The 25027-nt window shown below is 40.1% G+C and overlaps 1 protein-coding gene across 1 annotated transcript in view; it reads right to left on the reverse strand.

Annotated features, from left to right (window-relative positions):
- Nucleotides 1-6593: 6593 nt before the first annotated feature.
- The window catches only part of RAB10 (RAB10, member RAS oncogene family), a 78357-nt gene continuing 59923 nt past the window's right edge, over nucleotides 6594-25027 (reverse strand). The window contains exons 3-6 of the mRNA XM_043604365.1: nucleotides 20353-20491; nucleotides 15328-15417; nucleotides 14721-14822; nucleotides 6594-9198 (exon numbers count right to left, since the gene is read on the reverse strand). Of these exons, the coding sequence (XP_043460300.1) occupies nucleotides 9115-9198; nucleotides 14721-14822; nucleotides 15328-15417; nucleotides 20353-20491 (415 nt within the window). The 3' untranslated portion in view covers nucleotides 6594-9114. The remainder of the gene's footprint in view (nucleotides 9199-14720; nucleotides 14823-15327; nucleotides 15418-20352; nucleotides 20492-25027) is intronic.

Below are 25027 nucleotides of genomic sequence, written 5' to 3' on the forward strand. Positions count from 1 at the left end.
GATTCATTTAGAATCTCTCTCTCTCTCTCTGCCCCCACTGAAATTTAATGGTTTGAAGAGACTGGATCAGTTGTCTTGTAAAATTTACCGGTCTGGATTTTGTTGATTGATGCAGTTCAGTGTGTTCCTCCGTCCTCAGATTTCCTAGAAACTGGCAGTTGCATCCAAACCAAATGTTTGATCTGAGGCTTGAGATTTTTTGGTATGGCCTCATCACAGGAAGCACTCTGTTAATGGTCAGAAGTACATGTCTGTCTCTGCTTTGTTGAATCTCCGTGATGTTAGCCATTAGTCATTCCTAGATCCATTAATTGATTAGCAGTTTCAAAACAGTAAAATTCTGTTTCTTCTCTCTTCTTTGGTGGAATACTTCTCTGTAGACTAACTTCACCTTGTTAACTATTTATTGAGAAGAAAAATGTTCTCTGTCCTCCTAGGGGCAGTTGTTTGGAAACTTGCAAACTCAACCAAAAGACACATTAGCAAGAGAAAAGCAGATTTTTATTCACTATGTATCTGTGCGTTCACGGAAGAATGTGTCTCTTAGAATTTGGGGTTTATATCGGGGCGCCTGGGTGGCGCAGTCGGTTAAGCGTCTGACTTCAGCCAGGTCACGATCTCGCGGTCCGTGAGTTCGAGCCCCGCGTCAGGCTCTGGGCTGACGGCTCGGAGCCTGGAGCCTGTTTCCAATTCTGTGTCTCCCTCTCTCTCTGCCCCTCCCCCGTTCATGCTCTGTCTCTCTCTGTCCCCCAAAAAATAAATAAACGTTGAAAAAAAAATTTTTTTTAAAGAATTTGGGGTTTATATACCACTTTAATGGAGGACAGGGGAGGGCAGAGAGGCACTTCTAAGGGAACAAATGACTTCTTATGGGGGGAGGGGGAGAATGGGCACTTAAGTGACTTTTTGGAAAGATAAATGATCCCTTAGGAGGACAGGGGGTAAAATAGTCCTGCAACGATGTATTTGGATGTGATATAAATCTGTCCAAAAGCTGAGTTGCTCCTTAGTGACAAGTGAGTTCTTTTGGGAAGCTATGTTTTTAGGCACATAAGGGATTTCAGAAACTCAGATACTTTTAAGTTCAAAATAATTTTTAGGCCACAGTGGCTTATTTTGGCCCCTTCACTCTTTTAGTCACCCAGTGATATAGTCTGCATGGGGAAATCAAGGTAAATTCTTGATTGTTTTCTTTACCAGGGAGAGGTGTGGTCGGGAGGAGAGAGCTGTTTCCCAAGCAACCTCCAGTAGCGACCAATTAGGGGCGTGTGTGCACGTACATGTGTATCACATCATTATGGAAACACAAATTTAACAGTATTTGATGTGTTTGAAATGTCCTCTCTCTGGCCAAAGTGGGCTTCTTCAAGCTGGCATCCAAGCCATACATCCTTATGATGAGGGAGCGTGGGGCAGGCTGAGAACCAAGTGCAGTTCACAGCAAACCCCACCCCATCCCCCATCCCAGGTGGGATCTGTGTGATATTCCCCGGACACTCCTGGCTACCCAAGAACAAAGGAAAGGGGTGTAAGTGCTTGCCACGATGATGTGGGAAACTAAGGCAAATGAAACATTAAATTCCCTTGCTGTCTACAGTCCACTGACACGCCCTTGAAACTGGCAGAGTGACCACCTTCTACGAGCTCAGCTGCCTGCATGATGACACTGCTAGTGGCCAAAGAGAATCTTGGCTTAACATTATCCTGACCCCCCCACCCCTCCAGGAACCTGCAAGTCTACCTTAACATATAAAAATTCCTTTGTAAACTTCCGTCATCTCAACCGCCCCAAGATATATGTTGGCAATCATACTCCAAGCTTATGGCCCCCTGATATACACCTGAAGGGTCTCATGACTGAGGTTTTGCTAAATGGTAATAAACGGCGTTTTCCTAGCACAGCTCACCCCTCTAGGTCCTGGAAACCTTGCTTCCAAAATACCTTAGAGTTACTCCATCCCTGACCCCCGCCTAACCCGAGGGTATGTAATGAGTGACCTGTCACAACCGCAGTGTAGCAATTCCTGCCCACGGGTCCGGTCCCCGTGCTTTCATAAAAACCACCTCTTTGCACCAAAGACATCTTCAAGAATTCTTTCTTGGCCATCGGCTCTGGAACTAACCCCCCCCCCCCCAAAACTTCATCGCTTAGATTTTCAGAACTTCTCTGGTGTGACATTTTCTGGTTCATCTTATACATTTCCTGTCACAAACATGGACTCTGCCATTTCTTCACAAAACTCTGGTTTCTTTCAGTGGGAAAAAGGAACTTCTGAGGGCCCAGTCTGTGGTAGCCCTCGGTTTATAGAAGATTCCCTGCATTTGCTGTTGGAGTGTGCAAGCCCATGTGAGTGTCAGCCACGGCTCCAACACTGGCTGGCAGAGTTTCCAAGCGCTTGCTGGTTATCTTGGAGTTCTTCAATCCATCAGATGCCCCATTCCTTCCCCGTTTTCTTCTGCGCAGATGCTATTATGCAGCTCCCGTTTCTGTCAGGTTTGGAGGCTTGTGGGGGAACGTCATCAACTACTTGGCTGTATACATCGTTCGTGGGTTTTGCTGTCCTACGTGCTGTGTTTTTATGGCGGCCTTTGTGGAAAATGGAAAATTATGCCACTGCTACCACCTTCTTATAAAAATGCACCTTTAACAACCTCGTAACAAATGTCCTCCATCGTGTAAGTAAAGCCACGCTGGTTTTTACCATTCGCGGCAAAGAACCAAAACGGATACGGAGGGGTCTTAATTAAGCAAAGGGATGGCAGAGGCAAGGATTTGTCACCTGACCTGTTTTGAAGCCTCCAAAGAGTGCTACATTTGTGTAGCACTTTGGTTGACAGTTAAGGCTGCAACATGGGTTGGGGCCTGGAGAAGGTCTTCAACTGTCGGATTAGGTCGACTCACCGTTTTATTTCCCCGGAAGCTTGGATGGTGACAAACTGTGATCAAAGCACTGGACACATCCTTGCTGTAGGCAACTGGGCCACTGGAGATTCCTGAGCAGGGGGGTTCAGAAGGTGAACTTCTGATGCGTGCAAGATGGACAAGGGGTGTGTGAGAGGTAGGCCAACACGGGGTGATGGGCCCGGAAAGTGATGCAGTGTCCAGAAGAGAGGACCGAGCACCAAAACTAGAGCGGTGGGAGTATGAAGGGGAAGGCGGGCAGTAATGGGGGCCGAGTGGGAGAGACTGAACAGTACGTGGTGACGGGGAGAGGAAGGGCGGGCAGCGGCTGAGGTCTCAAAGCTGGGTGATTAATAAGAAAAATAGGAATGTAACCTCCCACACGAGGGACCTCGGGCTGAAAGCAGAAAAGTGATCCCTGTCCTAGGAATTTATTCTTTACACAGTTCTCTTCAAACATTTCTTTCCTAGGAAATACTTCATCGGCCGGTTAGAAAGCAGAGCGCGTGGCCTGTGTTGACGTGGCCTGTGTTGACGCAGGATGGGAGGAAGGAGAGAGCGGATGGGAGGAGGGAGGGAGCGTGGAGGGAGGGCTGTGCTGATGACGCGGAATGGGAGGAGGGCGCAGCCCTCGCTCGGCTGTTCACACGGTGGCCCGTGGGAGGCGCCACAGAGAAAGGCGCCCAGCCGCAGCCCCTCGACCTACAGTCACTCCAGAGCTCGATCTCATCCCACAGCTCGCCGGGGAGAAAGTCAGTGCCTTCACCTCACAGGCACAGCTCGCTGCAGCATCCGCCTCCAAAATCTGCCAGACCTAAGTGGTTTCTGTAATTCGTGAAACTCAAGAGGCTTTAACGGAATACCTGAAGCACTTCGGAAGAGGCACGGGTGGAGGGCCTCTCCTTGGAGTCCAATCATGTGTTCAAAGCAATATCCACTCTGCTACCTGCACATCTGGTCGAAAGTAAATGGACCATTCTCACCGAACACGAAGACCCTGCACTTCAAGCAGTCACGGGAGAGCACAATCTTGGATTGACTACTCTCTAGCTTCAGTCAAAAGACGAGCTGAGCCCATTTCTGAATCAAATGAGAACGTGAATTACCCTCTCTTGAAGAACCTTTAAATAAACAGTAAGTCAAATCACCAGAAAGCTACAAATGCCACCACTGGTTTTCAATTTACTGTTTTATGGAAATTCACAAAAGGGGTAGAAGTACACAAGCAAATGTATGCATTTTAGGAACTTGCATTGGAGAGATTTTCACTTGTAGGCCACTAAACCTTAATGGCGGGAATTTCTGAATTTTGTGCCAGAGATTTTTTCCTTAGCAACCATTCTCTTTAAGATGTAACAAGACTACACACCTTTTTACCTCCGTGCTGGAAATCTCAGACCTAAATTCAGTGTCCCAGAAAAGCTTGTATGACTTAATCTTATATGAAGTTATACTGTACTAGACATTTGTTACAAACGATCTCAAATCCACCTAAGAATTTGGCAAAAACTATATCCAGCTACCTTCCTTCCCCTCTCCTGTATTTTATTTCACCATTACTTGTGGTAGCAATTCATAAGCAACCCAGGTCCCTCTCAAAGTCTACCCTTAGAAAGCCAATTAAGAGAAATGTGAAAAGCAACTGCCTTATTGTTGACCTTCAGGCTAAAGACGTCTGGAAGGAGGAGGAAACATAAAGTTGGTCGGGTGGCAAGGGGGAATATAGGTTTAAACTAACAAGGACTTTACTCTGTTAGAAAAGTGTCAAGGTTAGGCTCAATGGTTAACATTAGCTCGGTAAGACCTGGGGCACCCGGCTGGCTGTCAGAAGAGCACGCGTCTCCTAATCCCAGGGTTGTGAGTTCGAGACCCGTGTTGGGTGTAGAGATTAAGTAAATAAAATTGTTTTTTAAAAACTAGGTTAAGACTACACTCCAGCACTCTTTCTGTGGGCTCTGGCACATGTTGATCACCCCCATTATAATCACTATAACCAAACCCTAAGACTCTTATCCTGAGAAACTGGTAAAGTGAAGATGAAAAGAAGGAGCACTGGCATCACGCTTGTTTTCCAAACCCAACTCCAGCACCAACTGGATGTGCAACCGTTAAGACTTAATCTGAGATGTTTTATTTTGTAAAATGGATACCATTTCACCAGGCAGTCGTGGACATAACCCAAAGAATGTAGAACCACGTCACAGTATCTATCAGGCTCCTTGGTAGGCAAGAAATATTCTTTCCCTTTCACCTACTGGAACTGAAAACCCTGCATTGCCCTCTGCCATCATTTTGCCTGGTCCTATTCAAATCTCAATTCACCTAACTTCCTAGGTGATCAATCTCTAGGACCCTCCTGCTTTTCTCCCGTTTCCAACACCTCCAGACTCGTTTTCCTCAGACACACTTCTCTCTTGCCACTTCCGAGAGCTTACCAGGATTCCCCACTGCCAATCATCAGCCGGTTGGGCTTCTGGTTTCTCACGTAAGCAAAGCCTGTTACAAATTTACTTGTGGACCCTCCTTCCCCTCCCCCTTAAACAATTCACTTATTTAAGAACCAATTCATGTCCCTATTCCCTCAAAAGCGACCCCAACTATTACCCACCAACTGAACTTGCTCTTTAATATTAATACAGCACTTGGGGCGCCTGGGTGGCTCAGTCGGCTGGGCGGCCGACTACAGCTCAGGTCATGATCTCACGGTCTGTGGTTTCGAGCCCCACGTCGGGTTCTGTCCTGAGAGCTCAGAGCCTGGAGCCTGCTGCCGATTCTGTTTCTCCCTCTCTCGCTGACCCTTCCCTGCTTTGCTGTCTCTCTCTCTCAAAAACAATAAATAAAAAAAATTTTTTTAAGTTTTAAATACAATACAGCACTTAAAACCTGAATCACATCTAATTGGGTAAGCTCTACATCCAATGTGGGGCTTCAACTCATGACTCCCCCGAGATCAAGAGCTGCGTGCTCCACCGACTGAGCCAGCCAGGCGCCCCTAGTTGGCTCTTACGTCTGCTTACCTCATTACTGCTTTTGCTTTCTAAACAAAATCATACACTTAAGGGCAGAGACCGTGTTCTATCTTCCCACACCAATATCAAAAAGAGAATCGTGGGCCTCATCCTAGACGTACAAAACAGAGACAGTTGGAGTGAATGGGGAAGCATTAAAAACACTCCCGGGGGCTCGGGGGCTCCTATCAACATCGCAGTAGGAGAAAACTACTCATTACCCTGCCAGCAGAGATCATCTCGTCAACATTTATCTCTACTAGTAACACCCTAATACGGGATCAAGCGTTTTCTCTCTATAAAACAAAGCTGTTGCTGATGGTTCACAAAAAAGGAAATACTTTTTTTCGGACAAGAGGATGGTCACTGCCGCAAGTGCTCGGCCCTCCGGCGCGGGAGCCCACCGTGGTGCCCCAGGGAGTCTGCTGCGTTCGGTGGCAGCTGGCCTTCAGCAGAGTCCAGCACTGTCAGCCGCAGAGGGACCATGACCCTATGACCGTGGCGTCTCTTTGGACACCAGGACGATGCTGCTTTAGTGCCCCAGAGAGCTCCGTTTTCTAAGCAGTTTCTTACCAAAGGTAGTTCTTGAACTTTCTGCCCCTCTGATACTCAGTTTGCTATTTTGCATTGTTTTCAGAAGTAATCCTCCAACTCCATAAATAAATGAAAACCAAGCCACACAGTTGGAAATCAAGTTTTGTTTTTATATGAACAGAAGTAGACCATCTAGAAATATTTCAGTTTATTTAAATTGTTAAGTAGAATATGAAACCGAATTTGTAGCTAGTACCAGAGAATGGACTTAACTGTTTGGTGTTTAATGAGAACAGCTTCTACACAGGATCCCAAGAGACTTACAGAAAAAGGGGCAAAGCCCTAATATTAAGCAAATAAAACTCATGTTTCAAACAGGTTATACAAAAATTGATTTATACTCCATTTCCCTTTTTTTTTTGATATTTAGAAAGTGCAGATTTAACAAAAGGTAGCCATATCCTTTCTATGTACAATGCCGATTATAATTATGCAAACAACAAAACTGTCAGTCTGTTACCCAAAAATCCCAGTGTTTAGCTCTCAAACCTTAAGTCACTGAATTGAATCAGGATTAAAGAGGGTTAAAAAATAAAAAAGCTATTGCCACATTCCAGATAAAGGAAAGCAACACATACATTAAAATTAATCTAACGACAGTAGGTTTAACCTATAACTTTTCGAGAAGCTTAACCTCATTTCATTATTATTTTTAGTGGAAAATTAGGGATTATTTGGCAATGCTGCTTTTACTAGTAAACAATGATAAAGTCAAGTGAAGGAAAAAACCTAAGAACAACCACCAGTGAGGCATATAAAATTGTTTTTAGGGCACTATCTGAAAAATTCATGGATGTTCAGAGCAGATACGTCCCTATGTTGGTGATGTGAGCCAAGAGGGCATTAAAATGCTACCCACGACACAGAAAGACTTTTCAATGGAAGCTGCTGTCCTAAACTCAGCCTCTGCTAGAAATGAATCATGCTATTCACAATTATTTCAACAAAGGTATCATCTTAGGATGCTAGCAGCGTAGCAAACTTAACTTACCCTATCCTGATGATAAGCAATGAAGCGAAACTAGAAAAATGAAGTGAAAAAGGACAGGGTTAGAGATAGCCGGAGATCTGATCTGTACATGAAAAGCCTTTTGTTGTCCTTTTCCCAAATCCATGGTAATACAAGTTTTCCAAAGGGATGTGAAGATAGGACTTAAAATTAATAATACTCTAAAGTACTTCTAATCTTAAGGTAAAGACAACTTAACACTGAAAAAGTGTTCTTCAAAGGCCAAATCTCAGTATATTTGGCAAACATGTTAATAAATCTCACTCCTCCTTCCCACCTTAAAAAAAAAAGAAAACCAACCAACCAAACAAACAAACAAAACAAAAAACATAACTTTTACTGGGCTACCAAACTGCTAGAGGAGTTGCCAAAATGGAGACTCTTCAAATTTAGGTTAAGAGATTTATTCTAGGAAAGTGAATAGGCTATACACCTAATTAGAAAGACAAACCACAACACCCTCCAAACACTAGTGCATGCAATTAACTCTTCCATTTCATAAACTCAATGGATAGAAAGGGAACAGAGAGGGAAGAGGAGCATGAAGTAAAAGAGCTGATGAAGGAACCTGGGGCAGAAGTTTTAGGGGAAAGAGAAAATGAGGGAAAGACATTAGATAGTAGTAGGCAGTTAGAATTTCTCTTTCAGTTTACTTAGCAAGTTAAATCAGTACTTTATGTTAAACTTGAAAAACCTACTAGTTTGCCCCTTTCATTTTTAAATAACTCATACCATTGGGTGGTGGTGGGGGGCGGGGGAGCAAATAAAGCAGCATGCGGGAAGACAGCGAGGAGAAAGTGGCCAAACAGAAGAACCGGTGGCAGGAACAGTTTGAAGTATCAAGGCCACTTGAAATTAAGACTCAGCAAACCAAAGCTATCATTTCTGCATTACCCTTTGTCCTCAGTTAACTACTTTGAAAATTATAGCCAAGCAAACCACAAACATTTGAATGGTTTATGTTTGGATGATATGTATGTCTCCTGCACATGCTTCCACCAAAACAAAACAAAACAAAACAAAACAAAACAAAACAAAACAAAACAAAAAACAAAACAAAAGAAAAACCAAAGCGGTTCCTTTCCACATAAGGCACAGGACAAAATTAATCCCATTTACATATTCAAGGCGAAAATGAGTGTTTTCCTGGCTTTTGTTTCTTTTGCTATCACATGTCTATAGATTATAGGGACTCAAGCACATTATCCATGACAGAAAATTCCACTGTTGTACAAAATAAAATTGTTAATTCTAACTTTTATTCTTATACAATTTGCAGAATAGAGTTGAAATGATTGCTATAGGTTTTAATGTTGATAAGAAGAACTGGACTATAATACAACTGAAATGCAGTGGTGAGCTGAGCAAGTACATTTAAAAATGAAGTCACAGACATGATTTTTCTATACATTTTTTTTTGGAAGAAAATTATAAAGTCAGCAAGCAGTCACAGATGAAAGAACAAATAAAATAGGTGGATTGGATAATTAAGATGAGGAACAAAAGTATCTGTTTCGAGTTAAAAATGGACAGAGTGGTTTATTTTGCAGCAAGAGGAGCCAACAGGGTGGTGGATGGCAACTGACGGAACAGGAGGATGTTCAGCAACATTTGCTCTTCCAGCCTGTCACGCCTCCTCCACTGCTGATATCTACATTCTCACTGTTGGGCTCTTTTACAGGGGTCTGGAACACACACACAAGGAAAGTAACCCATGAATAAACACTGCTATGAAAAAATCAAGATTCAACACAAATATTCTCATAAATGTAACAAAACGTAATTACGGTCACATAAGATAGGTGTTCTCTCCCACGCAAAAAGTAAACATTTGGCAGCTTTGTTTCTGATCTACATTTTGCCTGCTCACTCCAAGCTGTAATGTCTAGAGGCCTCCTGGCATCCTTTTAATAAAGCTTCCAATATCCTTTCTGCTGTTTGCACAGAGGTTTTTCTTAGCCCTGACCCCTGAGTGTTTAGGACTTAAAAAGCATTATCAGGCAAATGTATAAAACCAATGTTGGGTCGAGTCTAACCTCAGGGAAGTGAACCAGCCCTTTTCTGTCTAGTTAACTTGCCTTTTGAGACTGAAGCTTGTGATCCTTTACTATACCTTTAAAAAGGCAGTCTCAACAATGATATGCTAACATTAAGTGGAAGGAAATGGGTGGGGCAGAACACAAAGTTGTAGAATTCATGTTAAAGATGGACACAGAAAAAAGTCAAAAGGAGAGACATCAAATGTCAACAGCAGTAACCCTTAGGTAGTGGGGTTGAGTGATTTTATTTTCTTCTATGAATACTCCTGTATTTCCCCAATATCCTAAATAGTACTTTTAAAATCATAAGAATATCATCTTCTCAATGGACAGCCTACACTGTATGTATGAAAGGAACATTTTTTAGCAACAGCTTGTATTTAGTAAAGTATACAATTTTTTTTTTTGTTTTTTTAATGTTTACTTTTGATAGAGACAGAACACGAGCAGGGGAGGGGCAGAGAGAAAGGGAGACACAGAATCTGAAGCAGGCTCCAGGCTCTGAGCTGTCAGCACAGAGCCCGACACAGGGCTCGAACTCACGAACCACAAAATCATTACCTAGTCGCAGTCAGATGCTTAACCGACTGAGCCACCAAATCTTAACTGTGCTTAGTATATAATGTGAAACTATCAGATCAAAATCTAGAATGTAATACTCCCAGAAGGCTCCCTTATATCCCTTTCTAGCCAGTACTACCCTACTAAAGGTAACCAGTACTCTCATTTCTGTCACCGGAGATTAGGTTTTTTTCTGTTCTTGACCTTCATATACACGGAACCATGTTTTATGTATTCTTTTATGCATAACTCCCTTTACTCAGTATCAGTCTGGGAAATGTATCCAGATTGTTTTGTGTGTTAACAGTAGTTCATCATGAGTGAAAATTTAAAAGCTAGGGTGTAACTGGGAATATATTCTCTCCTAGAAACAATATAAAGTTAAGGTAACCCGGGGGGGGGGGGAACAAAATATTTTAAAGGCACGTAGCCCAAGAGACACCTGCTTAACTAATACTGAGGTGAAATTTCAACTTGCACTTCGAGGTCACCTACCTATTCTCACTGCTTTATGGGATTCTTCTCCTCATTGTACGTTATAGCTACAAGCTTTGCATTTAAAAAACCTTTGTGAGTTTTCCTGAACTAACTTTATTTCTATTGCAGATCTTGAGAAAAATGAGCAGAAGAGAAAGAGGCCAGTCAGCACCTCGCCCACAGCAGAAGAATATGATTGCACAGGAAATACTCTTTCTCTGGTAACTTCCAGGTGTGGGTCAGTTAAAAGTACATGGGTGCTTAAAAACAAACAAACATGGGTGCTTGTAAGCAGGGAGGTCACTGTATCTATTCACTTAGCACTTCATTCACAGTCCATCCCTTCACAATTTAACTTAGAGCCTTGAAAGAGACTCCCTAAAAAAGGGAATTATTCTATGCAGAGCAAAACATTTTAGAGCCAAAAGTATTTTTTTTTTTAATTTTTTTTCAACGTTTTTTATTTATTTTGGGACAGAGAGAGACAGAGCATGAACGGGGGAGGGGCAGAGAGAGAGGGAGACACAGAATCGGAAACAGGCCCCAGGCTCCGAGCCATCAGCCCAGAGCCTGACGCGGGGCTCGAACTCACGGACCGCGAGATCGTGACCTGGCTGAAGTCGGACGCTTAACCGACTGCGCCACCCAGGCGCCCCCAAAAGTATTAATCAAGTTTATTAAGTACAACTCCAAGCTGTTCCCAGCCAAGAATAAGAGAAAGGCCAATAACTACATTTAAAAAGTGAGGGAAAGAATAAAAGAAGTTTACATAAAAGGCAATACAAAAGTGATTGTTAAACAGATCTTTGAAAATGCTCACCTTACTCAAGAGAGCTGCAAATTAAATCCACCTTTGTTTCTTGTTTTTAAACCTGTCAGGTTGGGGAAGATCTGAAGGTCTTACAACCCACTATGTGGTCAGAGTGTGAGTAAACAGACGTCCCCATACACTGCTAGCAGGAATGTTAATGGATACAAACAACCCTCAGGACAGCATGTGGCGCCATGTATCACAATTATTAAAAAACACGTATATTTTCTCTTTGGCCACTTCCAGGTATCTGTCCTTCATATATTTGCACATAATCATGTACTTACAAAATGATTTAAATACAGGATTATTCACTGCAATACAATTTATGAGATCATAAGGTTGAAAATCACTCAAATGTCCTTGAGAAAACCTGTTTAATTATGACAAATCAACTCAAGGGAGTAGCATTCAATTATTTAAAAAGTGGACTTTACGTATACATTTAAAGTGCCAAACAGTGTACACGCTGCCTTACCCAAAGAGTGGGAATAAAAATATATTCATATTAACACCTATATTAATAACTAAGAGGTTTGGGGCGCCTGGGTGGCGCAGTCGGTTAAGCGTCCGACTTCAGCCAGGTCACGATCTCGCCGTCCGTGAGTTCGAGCCCCGCGTCAGGCTCTGGGCTGATGGCTTGGAGCCTGGAGCCTGTTTCCGATTCTGTGTCTCCCTCTCTCTCTGCCCCTCCCCCGTTCATGCTCTGCCTCTCTCTGTCCCAAAAATAAATAAATGTTGAAAAAAAAAATTTGAAAAAAAAAAATAACTAAGAGGTTAAACTGGTTACCTGTGGGGGAGAAATGAGGAGTTGGGGGAATGCAGTGGGAAACTTCTCTGTACTTTCACTCTCTTTATTTTAAATGTTTGAACCAGGAGAATGAATTACCTAGTCTAATAATTAAGTTAAAAAATGGTTTAAATTGCTTTCACTCTGAAGTTAATTTTTCTTGGAGCACCTAGGTGGCTCAGCCAGTTGAGTGTCCGACTTCAGCTCAGGTCATGATTTCGTGTGGGTTCAAGCCCCACATCAGGCTCCATGGTGACAGTGTGGAGCCTGCTTGGGATTCTCTCTCTCTTTCTGCCCCTACCCTGCTTGCTCTCTCTCTGTCTCTCTCTCAAGCATCACTCCTGTTTCCCATATTCCAATGTAAAACAAGTTCATGTTTGATGTTTTAACTCATAACCTGACCACAATGAAAAGCATTATGTATGTGCATAGAAAAAAAAATGCAACCTCACATTTGGGCCTGCCTACATGGGGAAGACTCCAGACTGAGATCTTTCTGTATTGGTGTATCCATACTTTTGAGCCTTTAATATGAGAACAAGGAAAACCTATTTCATAGGGAAACAGATTATATGATTATATAAGCATTTTTTAAAAATGCCAAGATTAGTGAGAAGTTGAGGGCTACAGTATGGACAGAAAGAAATCAGAAACCATGGAGAAAACTAAAAAATCCAGAAAGAGAAAGAACACAAAAGAATATTAACAAGTGTTATGGTAAATCTTATGGGTACTGGAATAATTTTTCACTGTGACCCACAAGGCTCTGAAATACAAAGTATATTATCACTAACTTAAAAAGTATTTTGTGGGGCACCTAGGCAGCTCAGTCCATCTTCATGATCTTGCGGTTCACAAGTTCAAGCTCTGCGTTGGGCTCTGTGCTGACAGCTCAGAGCCTGGAGCCTGCTTTGGATTTTGTGTCTCCCTCTCTCTCTGCCCCTCCTCTGCTCGCGCATGCTCACATATGGTCGCATGCTCTCTCTCTCTCTCTCAAAAATAAGTATTTAAAAAAATTAAAAAAAAATATTTTTCTATCCCTGTTATTCCCTTCATGTAACTAAAAATGCAAACATTTTGGGGTGCCTGGGTGGTTCCATTGGTTAGTTAACTGTCTGACTCCGGGTTTCGGCTCAGATAAGGATCTCCCAGTTTATGAGTTTGAGCCCTGCACTGGTCTCTGTGCTGACACTGTGGAGCCTGCCTGGGATTCTCCCTCCCCCACCCTCTCTGCCCCTTCAGCGCCTGTGCTTTGTCCTTCTCAAAATAAATAAACTTTAAATTAAAAAGTACAAACATTTTTCCTTGTCCACCTAGTATTTTACTTTCATAACTGGTTTTTCTTATTTTTTAAATTTACTGTTTGTTTTTCTTCTTTTTGATGCTACTGTAAATGGAATTATATCCTTAACTTCATTTTTGTTCGTTTGTTTTACAGTCACTCTGAATAGCAATAACTGATGACTTTTTTCCAGTTTGAACACATAATTATAGTTGACAACTACATTTTGCTATATACAAAAGTAAGTTGTTTGATTTCTCTGAAATTTCACTAGATTTGTATTTGAGATACCATTTCTATTACACCTTATGTTTTATATATATGTATGTATATATATACACACACGTAAATTATATATACATAAATGATAAATTCCGGGATTGGTTTTTTGAAAAAAAAATATTATTTCAATTATAAAAATAGAAAAGTTACCAGAGCAATTAAATTTTCTCCTATACAATGCTTGCTTCTCTTATAGGATTTGTGTAAAAACAGATTTGTTCTGTTTTTATGTGCATTTAAATGTACTATAGAGTGAATAGAGAACTCAGGATTCATAACCAAATCTGTGTATTGTATCTAACCACCTGAGGAAAAATATGAAAATCAGATTTCCCAATTTTGCTACAAGTTACTTGTAGTGGTGAGTTTCACAAATTAAACCCAGAAACTAATCTTGAGGCAAAGTTAATTCCCTGAGATTACATTTTATCATTTTTAACACATCACAGATTGAAATGATTGGCTAAAAGAAATACAGAGATGGATTTACTGTATTTATTCAGTATATAACAGATATGTGCCCTTTACTGGCACATCTGAGAAATGACTATATAGAAAAAAAATGATTCTGTACAAATCACCATTAGCTTAAATTTTAAGAAATTACCTATGGAAATGCAAAGAATGTATTAAGAGAAATGAGTCCAAAAGTAAACAAAAGAGCCACAACACCATGGACCAGACAAAAAGTTGAAAAAAGGAGCATGAAATTAGGGACCTGAGAGTCAGTGTGGGAGTTCAGAACAGTGTTACCACTGACCAGAAGCCACAGATTTCTAGTGGCTCTCTGTTCTCCCCAGGTCCTACTTCACTTTGGAGGGTTAGATGTTGGTGATAGGTAAACAGTTACGAACAATACCACCCAAATCTAATTTTCTGTATGTTAATCTAGTACTTCAAAAAAGACTAAATGCTCAATTGTGACACTGGCACCTTAGAATTCAAAAGTAAAAATACGATCTTACCTTTCGAAGGATATCTTCAGCTAATGTGAGAAAAGCCTTTTCGATGTTTATATTTGCTTTTGCACTAGTCTCAAAAAATCTAATACCATGCTCCCTTGCAATCTAAAACAGAAGCAAAAGGTCATCATAAAATTATCAAGCATAGGGTGCTGACTGCTGACGTTAGTATCCTGGAGGAAAAAATATTATTCTAAAGGCGGCAGTCTCTACTAGGTTATATAAAACAAAGTTATTTCGATGGGTCAAGATTCAAATGGTCAAGTTCTTTCAAAAATAAATAAGTAAACAAAAATACTAAAAGAATCCTCTTCTCACTTCAGGAGTTTACTTCAGATAGCGTAAGTGAGGTACTTAAAGTCTGAAGTTAAAAAATTGAGAACCTCTTTGTAATTTAAATAAGGTTAACAATACTACCACCACAGGTTTGATTCTCCCATACGTGTTGGACATGCACTGAAAAAATTCACTCAAAGGATAAACTATTGTTTCCCACAGCATTTATAAAACATTGTGAATAGCTCAGCATCCTCCATTACCAGTACCAGCCAATCTAAAGCAATACCATCTTTACAAAGAAAGCATATTAGTTTCATTCAGAGCTTTTTACCTGTTCTCCTTTTCCTTTAGGTACAACTCTTTTATCATCCATATCACATTTGTTTCCTAGTAACATTCTTTCCACATCTTCATTGGCATGCTACAATGGAAAAAATTTTAAATTTACACACTACCACCAATTATAGCTTAATATTCTCTAAAAATGACTTTATTTTTCTCAATTTTCAGTGTCATTTTTATAATCTGAAAGTTTTAAAGCAATCGTCCTGAAATCATCCCCATGCTAAGGCCTACACAAATTCATAAATTACTTAGAAAAAGAAACACAATCCCTAATATTGCTGTCAAATATTATTTCCCCCCAATAAGAGGCTGTATAGTTTCTAATATATTCTCACCAAAAGAGAAGATTTAGGCAAAAGATCTGAAACTGGAATCTCTTATGCATAATCTAAATCCAAGAAGGATGATGATTTTGGAGAATATGTATTACCCTGTAGAAGCCTTAATTATAAATTCTATAGAGCCCTTAAAATCTCAAAAAGCTATACTGCCTGGGAGGCTCAGTCACTCTTGACTTCAGCTCAAGTCATGATCTCACCACGGTCTGAGAGACTGAGCCCCACTCTAGGCTCTGTGCTGACAGCACAGTGCCTGCTTGGGATATTCTCTCTCCCTCTTTGCCCCTCCCCTACTTGCGCATGCTCTCTCTCTCAAAATAAACATTAAAAAAAAAAAAAAGCTATACTGCTAGAGCACACTGAAATCCTAGTAACATCTTTTGCACAAATAGAAAAACCCATCCCTAAAATTCATATGTAATCTCAAGGGACCCTAAACAGCCAAAAATGATCTTGAAAAAGTACAAAGTTGGAAGATTCATACTTACTTCCTGCTTTCAAAACTTATTACAAAGCTACAATAATCAAAACAGTGTGTGCCACTGGCATAAAAAAACATACGCAAATAAAACAGAATCCAGAGCCAAGAAATAACCCCTTGCATGCATCTGACAAGTGCTCTGACAAGAGTACCAAGCCCATTCAATGGGGGAAAGAAGTCTTTTCAACAAATAGTGTTGGGCATACCAAATATCAATAAGCAAAAGAATGAAGTTGGGACCCGCAACTTACACCATATACAAAACTAAATTCAAAGTGGATCAAAGGCCTAAATATAAGACCTAAAACTGTAAAATTCATAAAAGAAAATACAGGGGAACAAGTTTTATGACCCTGGATTTGTTAATGGTTTCTTGGATGCGACACCAAAAGTATAGACAACAAAGGAAAAAATAGGCAAATTAATATTTCATCAAAATTAAAAACTTGTGTGTGTCAAAGGTCACTACCAGAGTGAAAAGGCAACCAACCCCCGGAATACCAAAAGTATTTGCAAATCATCTATCTTTGGCCCAACACACCTTTCTTTCCCTGAATGTCTCTGCAGCCAAGGTACAGGTTTTCTAGATAACGGAGTAATTTGAGATTTGATTGGTCTTAAATTCGAACCCATCACATTCTTTTTGACTAGCCCCATTCTTTTCTGGGTCACTTGTACTCATTTCTTCAGGTCTCAGCATAAATGTCATTCCTTATATCAATAGGGTTTGGCTATTCTGGGTCCCTTCATTTCCATATGAATTTTATCTTCCAATTCATAAACACGAAGTATGTTTCCAATTACTCAGATCTTCTTTAATTTCTTATAACATTTTTTCAGTATTTAAGTCTTGTACATGTCTGGTTACATTTTTCATAACTAGTTTTCCTCTTTTGTTTTTTTAATTTATTGTTTTTCTTCTTTGTGATGCTACTGTAAATGCAATTATAGCCTTAATTTCACTTCTGGATTTTTCACTGCTCGTGTATAGAAAGACAACTGATTTTTGTATACTGATCTTATTTCCTCCAAGCTTACTGAGTGTGTTTATTGGTTCTAACAGTTTTATTTTTTGGTGTATGTGTATGGACTCCTTAGGATTTTCTATATACAAAATCTCATTATTTACAAATATAGTTTTACTTCCCAATCTGGGAGCCCCCTTTTTTTCCTCTGCCTAATTGCCCTGGCTAGAACCTCCACTACAATTAAGAATTACAGGTGGCATACTTCTCATTTTCTTAGTTGCAGGGGGCAGGTATGATGTTGGCTGTGGGATTTTCACAAACATCTTTTTTTATTAATCATTTTTGTTAATTTATTTATTATTGAGAGACAGAGAGACACACAGTGTGAGCTGGGGAGGGGCAGAGAGAGGGGGAGACACAGAATCCGAAGCAGGCTCCAAGGTCTCAGCTGTCAGCACAGAGCCCCACGCAGGGCTCAAACCCACGAACTGTGAGATCATGACCTGAGCCAAAGTCGGTCGCCTAACCAACTGAGCCACCCAGGCACCCCACAGACATCTTTTATTAAGCTAAGGAGGTTCTCTCCTATTTCTAGTTTGTGGAGTGCTTTTATCATGAAAGGGTGCTGGTTCTTTGCCTCCTATCAATATGGCATATTACACTGATTGACTTCTTTTTTATTTTATTTTGAGAGAGAGAGAGTGGGGGGAGGGGGGAGAAAGAGAAAATCTCAAGCAGACTCTGCACCGTAAGTGCAGAGATCAACAAGAGGCTTGAACTCAGAAACCAAACCGTGAGATCATGACCTGAGACAAAATCAGATGCTTAAACCAACTGAGCCACCCAGGTGCCCCTATACGGATTGATTTCTTATATTAAACCACCTTTGCATTCCTAAGTAAATTCCTCTTGATCATGATATATAATCCTTTAGAAAATGTTGTTGGATCGGGATGCCTGCATGGCTCAGTTGATTGAGCGTCTGACTTGGGCGCAGGTCATGATCTCACCGTTCATGAGTTCGAGCCCCGCATCCGGCTCCAGGCTGACAGCTCAGAGCTTGGAACCTACTTCAGATTCTGTGTTTACCCCTCTCTCTCTGCCCCTCCCCTGCTCATGCTATGTATCTCTTTCTCTCTCACACAAAAATAAACATTAAAAAAAATTTTTAAGTTTCCTTAAAAAAGTAAAAATGTTGTTGGATCAGTTCAGCTTCTTTTCATTTAGTTAAAGCTTTAATTTCTACAAAAAAGTGAAAATTAGGCAGCACCATTCTTCTTTGAGATAAGAACTCCTTTAAAAAAAAAAAATGTATATTTATTTTGAGAGAGAGAGAATGAGCAGTGGAGGGGCAGAGAAAGAAGGAGACAGAGAATCCCAAGCAGGCTCTGTGCTGTCAGTGCAGAGCCCAACACAGGGCTCAATCTCAAGAACTGAGAGATCATGACCTGAGCGGAAATCAAGTCTCAAGAGTCAGATGCTTAACAGACTGAGCCATCGAGGTGCTCCCACCAATATCTTAGATGGCTTATATATGTCAGTTATGTATCTTAACTCTCATGTTGGGAAACTTAACCCATCCAGCCTTAGTTAAGTATGTAAGGCTGTAATATAATAAAAAACGTATTTGGTCCTTCTCCCCTGGCACAATACTCCTAATTTCCAGAGTGACAGATTGTCTTTTGTTATTCGTAACAATACCCTTTCTGCTTATCTAAGTTTATGCTAATGAAGACTAGGGCAGAGGGTGCCTACAGAGCTTCACAATGGAAGGTGGTCACCAGAGGAACCAAACATGTAATTAAGGAATTGGAACTTCAGCCACTCCCCTATCTCCCATGAGGAGAAGGGACTAGAGATTAAGTTCAATCACCAGAGGTCAATGATTTAAGTAACCATGCCTATACAGTAAAACCTGGATTAAACTCTGAAACAATGAAGTTACGGCACCTTCCAGGTTGAACAAATCAAAATACCCAGAGGGTGCCATGTCCAGAGACGGCTTGGAAGCAGTGTTCCCCAACCCCAATACCTATATGCCTATGCATCACTTCCATTTAGCTGTTCCTGTACTGTATCCTTCATAATAAAATAATAAATGTAAATACAGCACTTTCTTGAGTTCTGTGAGACATTCTAGCCAACTACTGAGCCAAAAGTGGGTCCTAGGAACTCCCAAATTTGTAGCCAAGTCAGAGAGAAGTGAGGGTAGCCTGGGGAACCAGGATTTAACATTTGAAGGAAGGGCAGTCTTGTGTGACTGAGTCCTTAAACTTGTGGAGCCAGAATGGCATTGAACTGTAGGACATCCAGTTCATGTCACAGAATTCAGAAAACTGGTTGCTGTTAGAACAACACTGCACAGTCTCTTTATAAACTGCTCCTACTACACATGCTACTTGGCTGAATCATAAAATAAAGGCTAAAAGAAATCGAAAATGGAGCCTTTTGTGTCAAAAATCTGTGAACTGTTAACTGATTATTAAATACTAACAGGCTTCTCCTTGAAGATTTATTGTAGCGATGGAAAAGGTAGTAATGAGCTGTTAGGACTGGTACCATTGAAGATACCATGTTCTTGTGTCTAATGCTGGCTTAAGCCTTGATCTTCATGTACCTAGCCAAAAATGCTTTAAAGAGTTATTAGTCTTAATGAAATTAAAAGTCTAGAAGGCAGCAGTAAGACATGAAAAATAATTTCAACAAGAAGCTACCTATGCTGCAGCACAGAAGCAGACATGCTTTGACACATATTTTACCTTATAAAAACTCACATGTTCACATGCAATGGTATGGTTCTATTTTCTTGGTTAGGTTTTTAACACATTACTACTCTGTATCTTTCAAAATGTCTAGAAGTGATAGGACCTTTCTGTTGTTTTTAAATTACTACTGAAAAAGGTAGTAATTCATTCATTCAATAAAAATTCACTGAGAAATAATTCATTTAGAGAGAGCTGTGTAAAACCACTGGTAGCTTCTATGTGGGGCCATCTTAGAAGACGGCTGCATAAAGGTTTTGGGTAAGTTAGTAACTGCCTTGGACAGGGTTCTAGACAGACCCAAAACTTTAAGACAAAGGTAGGCAAAATATAACATTAACCTTTAAAAAGGAGAAATAACTAATAAAGACAGTACATTATATACTAAACATCAATTAGAATATTTATTCTTAACACAAAAATGTGTCTTTATAAGGGGTTTATACAATTTCTAGGTCTTACCTCATCTATGTTTCTAAGCCATTTGCTGATGTTTTCAAAACTTTTACCATTGGTGATGTCATATACTAGCATGATACCCATTGCTCCTCTGTAGTAGGAGGTTGTGATGGTGTGAAATCGTTCCTGGCCTGCCGTATCCCTGAAATAAACAGCAATAATTTGTATTGAGCATTTTGATATTACTACATTCTAGATAAAGGGCAAAACAGAATGGTTTGGTAAGAAAAACACAAAAATCCATTATATGCCACAAAGCAAAACTGAACCACTCATTTAATTCTTAGATGTTAATAATTCTGGTTTATTCTTAAGAATAAATATATATAACTTTTTTTTAGTTAAAGAATTTAATGACCTACCTATACTGGATGAAAATCTGGAAGGGAAAACAGTAGAAGAATGACATGTAAAACTCTTGGGAAATTACTTTAATATGAACACCAGCAAGTGTAATAAAAACTCTTAAAATTCTGTTTTATTCAGTGATCTAGTTCCATAATGTAATACAAAAGCATGTGGAATGTTTAGAACATTAAAGGACTACACCGTAGTACAGCCACATTTACCCATTTAGAATCATTTACAAAATGTTATAAAGATAACTTCATTTTTAAGTTAACAAGATGGAAATATGTAAATAGTATTTTTCAGTTCTTTCATGTCAGAGATCTAAGATCTATATTTTGCTCCTGTAATTTCCCCCTTATTTGCATCACCTATTTCTTCCTTTTATAGATCATTCTCATCAGCATACATAGATGCTTTAATATCCCCTATCTTTTAAAGTTAATTTTATTGGGGGGGGGGGAGGGGCAGAGGCTGAGCAGGGGAGGGGCGGGGGGGGGGGGGGGGGGGGAGAATATCCCAAGCAGGCTCCATGCTGTCAGCACAGCTCCCCGATGTCGAGCTTGAACTCACGAACCGTGAGATGACCTGAGCCAAAATCAAGTTTCAGACCCAACCAACTGAGCTACCCAGGTGCCCCCTCTTTTTTTGTTTAAAGTTTTATTTAACAACTTTATTTATTTTGAGAGAAAGCACGGGCAGGAGAAGGCAGAGAGAAAGGGAATCCCAAGCAAGCTCCACACTATGAGCACAGAGCCTGACACGAGGGTCAAACCCACAAACTGTTGAGATCATGACCTGAGCTGAAATCAAGAGTCAGACGCTCAACCAACTAACTGAGCCACCAGGTGGGCCCCTTATCTTTCGTAAAAAAGTAAAACTAAAACAAAAAAACCCACTCTCAACCCTACATCTCTTCAACTAGCATCACATTTCTGTTCCCCTCCCCAGTGAACTTTCTTTTTAAAATAATTACAGGCTCACTGGAAGTTACAAAAATGTATTCTTGTGTATCCGTCACCCAGCTCTCCCCAATGGTAACATCATACACCATCTCACAAAAGCAAAACCAAGAAAGTTACATTGGTACAATCAAATGACCTTATTTAGAGTTTTTTTTTAACATGCATGCGCACATGCATGTATTAGTTCTCTGCAATTGTATCACATGTATAGATACGTGTAATTACCACCAGAAACAAGATAGAAAACTGTTGCATCACCTTTCCATCTCCTATAGTCCTACACCCTGGCCAATTATGTTTTCCGTATCTATAATTTTGTCATTTCCAGAATGTTATATAAATGTAATCATGCTGCATACAACCTTTTGAAATGGTCGTTTTTCACTTTTTTTAACCATAAATCTCTTTGAGATCCACCCACGTTGTTGCATATAATACAATCTGTTGTATTATAATCTGTTCTGTGCTATTACTGAATAGTATTCCATGGTATGGACATATCACAATATGTCTAATCACTCATCCATGGAAGGACATTTGGGTTGCTTCCAGTTTTGGGCCATTACAAATAAAGGTGCTATGAATACTTACGTATAAGTTCTTGTGTGGAAATTAAGTTTTCTTTTCTGTGGGATGAATATCCAGGAATGTGACTGCTGAGCCATATGATAAGTATATGTTTAACTTTATAAGAAACTGCCAAACTTTTCTAGAGTGGCTACACCACTTTATATTTTGACTAGCAATGTAACATAACACATCCAGTTTCTCTGCATCCATCAGCATTTGGTGTTGTTGCTCTATTTTTTAATCTAACAAATAGGTTGCGAGTGATACCTCATCATTTTAATTTGCATTTCTCTATGGCTAATGATGGTGAACATTTTTTCATGTAATTATTTGCCATCCATGTATCCCCTCTGGTGAAATGCTGTTCTTGTTTTCTGTGCATTTTCTAATTAGATTGCTTATTTTATTTTTTTAAACTGTCGCATGTTTAGGGTTCTGTACCCAGTTTTTTAATTCTCTTGACAGGGTATTTTGTAGAGCAAAAGTTTCAAATTTTGAAACCTGGGGTGCCTGGGTGGCTCAGTCAGTTGAGCGTCCGACTTCAGCTCAGGTCATGATCTCACAGTTTGCGAGTTTGAGCCCCACGTCAGGCTCTGGGCTGACAGCTCAGAGCCTGGAGCCTGCTTCAGATTCTGTGTCTCCCTCTCTCTCTGCCCCTCCCCTGCTCATACTCTGTTTCTGTCTCTCAAAAATAAATAAATGTTAAAAAAAAAATCTTTAAAAGTTTAAAACCAGCTTGTCTAGATCTAAAAAAAAAAAAAAAATCTCCCCAGCAAGGTTCTGCTCTTCTTCAAAAGGTCTCCAGAAACCACTGATAGCTAAATCCAGGATTTAGTTCCTTTTTGTATATTTTAACCATTCATCAGGATGCCATAAAATTGACCACCTTCTCATTTTAAAACATTTTATTCTCATGACTCTTCTGACACCACCTATTTCTGCTCTTAGCTCTATGGCACTGGCTGCTCATTCTCAGTTTCTCTGGCTAGCATTCTAACATTCAGAGATACACAGGCTGACAGTCCCCACATAGTAGCCAGAGCCAGAGTGATCTTCTTTAAACTAATGCTGCCACTGTGCAAAATAGTCTGGCGGTTCCTCAAAATGTGCAACATACAGCTACCATATGATTCTGCAATTCTACTTCTTGGTACACACCCAAGAGAAATGAAAACATATGCCCACACAAAAACTCATACACGGATGTTCATAACAACATTATTCTTAATAGCCAAAAAGTAGAAACAATCTAAATGTCCGATAATTGATGGATAAATAAAATGTGATCTAGTCAGAGAATGGAATATTATTCAGCCACAAAACAGAATAAAGTACTGATTATCTGCTTACAACATGGGTGAAACTTGATAACTGATACCATTATGTTAAGTGAAAGAAATCAGAAACAAAAGACCAGATAGTGTATGATTCCATTAATATGAAATGTTCACAACAGGAAAATCCACAGACATTTAGTGGTTGCCCTGGCTGAAGGGTTTGGGCAGGATGGGCAGTTTCTTTTTTGGAATATACACATGTTCTAAAATTGTGATGATGGTGAATATATACATTGTAAATACACTGAAAAACTAAGTGTACACTTTTAAAATGGATGAGTTACATGGTACATGAATTAAGCCATATCTCAATAAAGCTATCACAAAACAAACACAAAAGATTACTAGGCTAAAAAACAAAACAAAATTTCCAATTCATTATAACCAGAACCAGTTTCAAAACCTTATCTCGAGGCTTTCAAAGGGTTACAGGACTTGTTCTTTTCTCCAGCCCCCCATATTTTGATATATTCCTTTCCTTCAAAGCTACAGCCGCGTTTTTTTGTTTTTGTTTTACTTAATAATTTGAGCTCGTTGGTCTCACGTTTTTTTTTAAACGTCACCAAATTCACAAGCTTGCTTTCACTTGAAAACTACTAGCTGTTCCCACAGCCTCACTGGCTCCTCATGTTCACATCTGAACTGTCACCTTAACAATGAAGCTTTCTCCAGCCGCCCAATTTAAATAGTCATCCAGTCTCTCTCCATTCCGACTCCCTACTTCACTTCTCTGTGTAAAACTTATTACAGATTTATTTCTTTACTGTCTCCCATGTCCTCTAAAATTTAAGTTCCATCAGATTTGTCTTGTTCATCGCAGAATCCATGGTCTTTACATGGGAGAACAAGCATTCAAATGTTAATGAGTCAGTACTTCAGAATCCTACCTTGCATTCTTCATTATTTTATAATCAAGCCACTCTAATTCAGTTATATAATCCTTAAAAAACGTATTTTTAAAATAATGCTCAGAAGTACCTGGGTGGCTCAGTCGGTTAAGTGTCCGACTTCAGCTCAGGTCACGATCTCGTGGTTCATGAGTTCAAGCTGGGCATCAGGCTCTCTGCGGTCAACACAGAGCCCGCTTCGGAACCTCTGTCCTCTCTCTGCCCCTCCCCTTCTCTCTCTCTCTCTCTCAAATAAACATTAAAAATATTTTTAGGGGTGCGTGGGTGGCTCAGTCGGTTGTTCAGTGTCTGACTTCAGCTCAGGTCATGATCTCGCAGCTCATGAGTTCGAGCCCCGCATCGGGCTCTGTGCTGACAGTCAGAGCCTGGAGCCTGCTTCAGATTCTGTGTCTCCCTCTCTCTCTCTGCCCCCTAATCTACTCGCATTCTGTCTCTGTCTCTCTCAAAAAGAAATAAACATTAAAAAAAATTTTTTTTAATATTTAAAAATAATGCTTATATGCCTAAAAATATGTGTAGCCAGAAATAGAACACAACTACCAATACATCA

Source organism: Prionailurus bengalensis, chromosome A3 (assembly GCF_016509475.1).
Source record: "Prionailurus bengalensis isolate Pbe53 chromosome A3, Fcat_Pben_1.1_paternal_pri, whole genome shotgun sequence".
In the NCBI taxonomy this organism is placed as follows: domain Eukaryota; kingdom Metazoa; phylum Chordata; class Mammalia; order Carnivora; family Felidae; genus Prionailurus; species Prionailurus bengalensis.